General features: G+C 36.0%; 1 protein-coding gene across 1 annotated transcript; it reads left to right on the top strand.

Annotated features, from left to right (window-relative positions):
- The first annotated feature begins 3,146 nt into the window (after positions 1–3,146).
- Positions 3,147–3,599, top strand: LOC124889584 (secreted RxLR effector protein 161-like). Its single transcript, XM_047401546.1, has one exon. The coding sequence runs from the start codon at positions 3,147–3,149 to the stop codon at positions 3,597–3,599; it is 453 nt and encodes a 150-aa protein (XP_047257502.1).
- The last annotated feature ends 2,265 nt before the right edge of the window (positions 3,600–5,864 follow it).

Raw genomic sequence — 5,864 nt, 5'->3', positions numbered from 1 at the left:
CTAGTGAGGTAAGCATACTTGAACTTAAAGAAAAACTACACTTATTTACAAAATCAAAACTTGTTTCCTTGATGAGTGCACTAATTGATGATTTCCAAGAATTAACTTCTGATAGGGATGAGTTGTTCAACAGTTTTGCAAGCCTTAAATTTAATCTTATTGAATTAAAGGCCTGTAAAGTTATAGTTGACAATAAAACTGCACTCTCAAGAAACAGGTTACAGAACTTAACTCTTCCAATAATGATCTTAAGTATGAAATCCTTAAATTGACTCTCACTAAAAATGGAAAAAAGGTCATGGGTAATGAACAAGAAAGTGTTGAACTTGAACTAGAAAAGTGTAAACTAGAGTGCAGCAATGCAGCTGACATGATAAACAGATTGAGTCAAGAAATCTCTAAACTGAAACTTGATCATGAAAGAGCAAATAGGTGGACAAATTCATCAAGAATTATTCATAAACTGAGTGAGAAAGCTCACAGTGAAAAGGCAGGTTTGGGATTCCACAAGGGTAGTGCTGATCCTAAAGATTTATGCTATATCTATGAAAATCTTGGACATTCAACTACTGAATGTCCAACAGCTAATAAAAGCAAATCAAACAGTCAAAACCTGGTAAATAAATTTTCTCAGACCAAAAATAAAAGAACTGGTTCAGGTCAGAGAAATAGGTTGCACCATATGTTGCCAGCTTGGACTAGAAGAAATTTGATTCATCCTTTTACTCATAAAACAGGACCCAAGATTGTCTAGGTTTCTCAGTATAACTATTGATTTCTTTTGAAAGAGAAAGTGAAAGAAAGCAAGAGGCATTAGTACTTGGATAGTGCTTGCTCTAGACACATGATTGGTGACAAGAAAAAGTTCTTTTCACTTTTAAAATAAATGGAGGAGGAGTTTCCTTTGGTGATGGAAAAAAGAGAATCATTACTGGAGTTGGAAAAATTGGCTCATCTGAGTCAAGAGTATTGGAAGATATCTATCTTGTAAAAGGATTGAAGAACAATATATTGAGTATTTCACAGCTTTGTGATAAAGGTAACAAAGTTATTTTCACTTCTGCAGGTGTGAAGGTCAAGAAAATGGACACCAAAGAGGTTGTGTTCACTTCTAGAAGATACAAAAATGCATACAAAGCTGACATAATGGAAATATCAGGACCAAAATTGACTTGTCTAAGTACAATTGAAAATGATCCCCTCTATTGACACAGAAGACTTGGACATGCAAGTCTTAAATAACTAAACACAGTTTCCTCAAAAGATATGGTATTAGGACTATCCAAGACCAAATTTAAAGAGGAAAGGTTATGTAGTGCTTGTGTAAGGGGAAATCATGTAAGATCTTTATTTAAGTCAAAGAACCATGTTAGCACTACCAAGTGCCTTGACCTGGTTCATATGGATCTGTTTGTACCAATGAGACTTCAAAGAAGAGGTAGAAAAAGGTATATTTTTGTAATTGTTGATGATTATTCCAGGTTCACCTGAACTTTGTTTCTAGCCTCTAAAGAAGATGCCTTTTATGTCTTTGTAATTTTTATCAAGAAAATTGAAAAGAAACTGGGCACTTCATTAGCATGGTACAAAATTTGAGAATGTCAAGTTCTTAGAATTTTGTTCAGCAAATGGTATAGATCATAATTTTTCTGCACCTAGAACACCACAACAAAATAGGGTGGTGGAAAAGAAAAATACAACTTTGGAAGATATGGCTAGAGCAATGATGCTTGCTGCAAATGTTGCTAAAAAACTTTGGGTTAAAGCAATAAGCACTACTTCATATATCATAAACAGGTGCATGATCAGACCTATGTTGGAGAAGACTCCCAATGAATTACTTAAAGGAAGAAAGCCTAACATTTCTCATTTTAGAACCTTTGGGTATAAATGCTTCATACATAATAATGGAATGGATAATTTGGGAAAATTTGATGCCAAAAGTGATGAGGGAATCTTCTTAGGTTATTCACTTCATAGTAAGACTTATAGGGTTTTAAACATCAAAACAAATTGTGTTGAAGAAAGCATGCATGTAGTTTTTTATGAATCCTGTGTTAAGACTAACCTGCAGGAAGGAAGTGACTCTGAGGAACAGGTTACACAACCTGGTTCATTGAATGAAGCTACCAAGCATGGAGACACTTCAATAGGGGGAACTTAATTTGGAGGCACGGTGATAGGGGGAACTGAGCCACCAACCACTCCAGCTCAGAACTTCAGCAGTGATCCTAGTAGCTCACTAGGCTTAGTCCCTAAAGGCTACAAGCATCAAGGTTCATATCCTATTGAGAATGTTCTCACTGATCTCACTTCTGAGATCACCATAAGGTATGGATTAAGAAGTATGTGTGCCTTCAAGGCCTTCCTATCAGAGATTGAGCCAAATAAGGTAACTGAGGCATTATTTGATGCTAATTGGATCATAGCCATGCAGAAAAAATTGAATCAATTTTAAAAAAACAAAGTATGACACTTAGTCCCTCTTCCAAAAGATAGAACTATAATTGGGACTAAGTGAGTGTATAAAAATAAAGTTGATGATCATGGAACAGTTATAAGGAATAAGGAAAGACTGGTGGTCCAAGGATACAATCAAGAAGAAGGCATAAATTTTGATGAGACCTTTGCTCCTGTGGCTAGAATTGAGGCTATTAGATTACTTGTTGCATTTTTTACCTACAGGGAATTCATTCTTTATCAAATGGATGTTAAGAGTGCATTGTTGAATGGAATTCTCAAGGAGAAAGTATATGTTAAACAACCTCCAAGGTTTGAAAGCAAGGAGTTTCCTGATCATGTGTACAAACTAGATAAGGCCCTGTATAGGTTGAAACAAGCTCCTAGAGCTTGGTATGAGAGACTGTCAAAGTTTTTAATGGAGCATGGACATACTAGAGGTAAAATTAACAATACTGTTTTCTTGAAAACTGATGAAAAAGATCTGTTGGTGGTGCAGGTGTATGTAGATGACATTATCTTTGGCTCTACAAACATGAACATAACGCATGACTTTGCCAAACTTATGAGTTATGAATTTGAGATGAGCATGACGGGAGAGATAAACTACTTCTTAGGAGTACAAATAAAACAAACAACATCAGGAACAATAATCCATCAGCAGAATTATGTAAAAGAACCTCCCCATGGAAGAGGCAAAAGAAATCAGCACTCCAATTGCCACTGATACGAAGCTTGATTTGGATGAAATAGATCCTAATGTAGAGCAAAAGATGTACAGAGGAATGATAGGGTCATTGCTATATCTTACTGCTAGCAGGCCTGATATAGTGTTTAGTGTAGTATTATGTGCTAGATTTCAAGCAAATCCTAAGAATTCTCATCTAAAATCTATAAAAAGGATTTTTAGATATCGTAAAGGAACTAGTGATCTTGGTCTATGGTACCCAAAAGGTAGTAATTTCAACTTTGTTGGTTTGGTTGATAGGAAGAGCACTACAGGCATGGCACACTTACTTGGATCATGTTTAATTACCTGGTCCACTAAGAAGCAGAATTCAGTAGCATTGTCTACTGCTGAAGCTGAATATGTGGCTGCAGGGTCTTATTGTGGTCAATTATTATGGATTAAGCAATAACTTATGGATTTTGACATAGATGTTGGATGTGTTCCTATTTTCTGTGATAACACAAGTGCTATAAATATTGCCAAAAATCCTGTTCAACATAAAAAAAACTAAGTATATTAATATTCAACATCATTTCCTTAGAAATAATATTGAAAAGGGGCTGATATCAATTATGTTTTGTTCTACTGAAGAATAAATTACTGACATTTTCACTAAGAATTTAAGTAGATAATAGTTTGAAAAAAAAATAGGTTAGCCTTGGGGATGATTAAAATTGCATAAGTCTCCCTCAACTTGATTAGAATAAGTTAATCTTAAAGTGATTGTTGATTAATTCAGTCTTACACATTAAGTTGAGTATCCTAATTACAAGATTTAGAGTATATTGACTCATGTATGTGTTGATTTAGTAGAAAAACTGGATCACAAGAGCAATTTTGTCCATTTTTTCATTTAGGTATAATTATTGTTACCTATAGTAGCATAAAAAGAGATAAGTTGTCTACCTGGTTCCTTCTTGTTACACTTAAACCGCCAAAAATTCAAGAGTTACTTTTGCTTCAAAAAGATTCTTCTTGCTTTCCCATCATTATAGAACTTCTCATCATTATGTTCCTGCCAATATACAGTCCGTCATCCATTCAACTTCCTCTTTTTCTTCCTTAAATACGTTTCTCCCTTTCTTGATTCCTATTCATTCCTTCTTCAACTCTTCACCAGTAAGAAAAAATTCTTGTTTCACAAATGGCATCCTCCTCATCTTCTTCGTCTTCCTCATCTACTAACTCTGTCATATATCCCTTCACCGCTATTTCTTCATCCAGACATCACCTTACCTCCCTTAATCCTCCTTAAATCTCCTAAAAATTAATCGATTTTGCTGTATTCAGAAATTTCCCAAGCCCTTTTACCCAAATTTCTTCACCTTTTTTATCCTTCTCAAAATCCTCACTTCAACCTCCTACCCAACTCCAAATTCTCAATGCTGATGATATTCCTATAGATAGAGATGACATTCCTATTGAAGACTTAATCCCAAGAAGGTCCAGATCTAATCTACAAAGAAAACCCTCTTCCATCTCTCTCAAAGAAGAGGACACTATTCCTATAGAACCCTCTCCAATTATCTCTACTCCTCGTACTCCTCACACCTGAGGGAAAAAGCAATGAGAAGATGCTTCCTTGGCTGAAGCTCTTCGAGCTAGCAAAAATAAAAGTGTGTCTATATCTAATCCCAGTCCTCCTCGTGCATCTTCTCCTGATCTTCTTCTTCGATCAGTAAGAAAGAAAAAAAACTATCATGGCAAAAGTCTCCAAACCCTCTTTGTCTCAAAAATCATCTCCTAAACCTACTCAAAAAGCTTCCTCTTCTTTAAAATCCACTCCTACTGTCAAAGCTTCCACATCTTCCAAAGTTTTTCCTCTAAAGTCTTCTACTCTTCTAAATAAACAGGTCACCAAACTTGTTCCTTTAAACTCATCTGATTCTGAGTTCCATCCGAATGCGACTACTGAGTTGAATCCCGATTTTGAGGTTCCAGAATCATCCTCCCATCAAGACACTCCTGAGGCACATCATCTTCACTTTCAAAAACACAAATTATCTAGAGGGAGAGTTATTAGTGGTTTGGGGGGTGTTGATATGCAGAATTTACTAGGAAAATTGGAGTTTCAGGGATAGTCATATCTCTTTCTTTAGGGAGACCTTCACAGGCAATTTGCCAAACCTGAAGTGTATGAGATCTACACAAATGGGGTAGGCATTGGTGAGATGTTGTCTACTACTAATAGAAAGGTTACAATGAACCTTTATGTTGCTGGCATTGCTAGGATCTTGTATATTCCTTCTGGGGAGTGGGGTCACTATGTCAAGGTCACTTGGCCACCTCTTGACAATCTTGATTCTGCTCTTAACATATGTAGAAAATTATTTGGGAATCCTTACTTGATCAATCATAGAAGTGTCCTTAAAAGAGAGATATCCCCACTTCACCAGCTCTATTTTGATGTAGTGCATAAAATGATCATCCTTAGGAAGGAAAGAAGGACTATGGCTAGTTTTCTTGATCTTACACTCATGAAAATATTGGACACTGAGGTGAGAATTGATTTGCCTCAACTTATACTGAAGCATATGCAAAGGGTTCTCCTCAAGGAAGTCAATGGACATGCCTTCCCTTATGAATTCTGGCTCACCCCTATATTTGAGAAGTTTGGGGTGTTTGTCTAAGTGTGGTCTTCACAGACTACCAAGGATATCATAGGGAGTGTGAA

This window comes from Capsicum annuum, chromosome 12, assembly GCF_002878395.1.
Source record: "Capsicum annuum cultivar UCD-10X-F1 chromosome 12, UCD10Xv1.1, whole genome shotgun sequence".
Classification (NCBI taxonomy): Eukaryota; Viridiplantae; Streptophyta; class Magnoliopsida; order Solanales; family Solanaceae; genus Capsicum; species Capsicum annuum.
The sequence above is the reverse complement of the archived record's forward strand: the minus strand, read 5'-3'. Positions and strand labels throughout refer to the sequence as shown.

Coding starts and splice junctions, on each gene's coding strand:
- LOC124889584 (XM_047401546.1), top strand. CDS start 3,147: ATGGAAGAGGCAAAAGAAATCAGCACTCCAATTGCCACTGATACGAAG.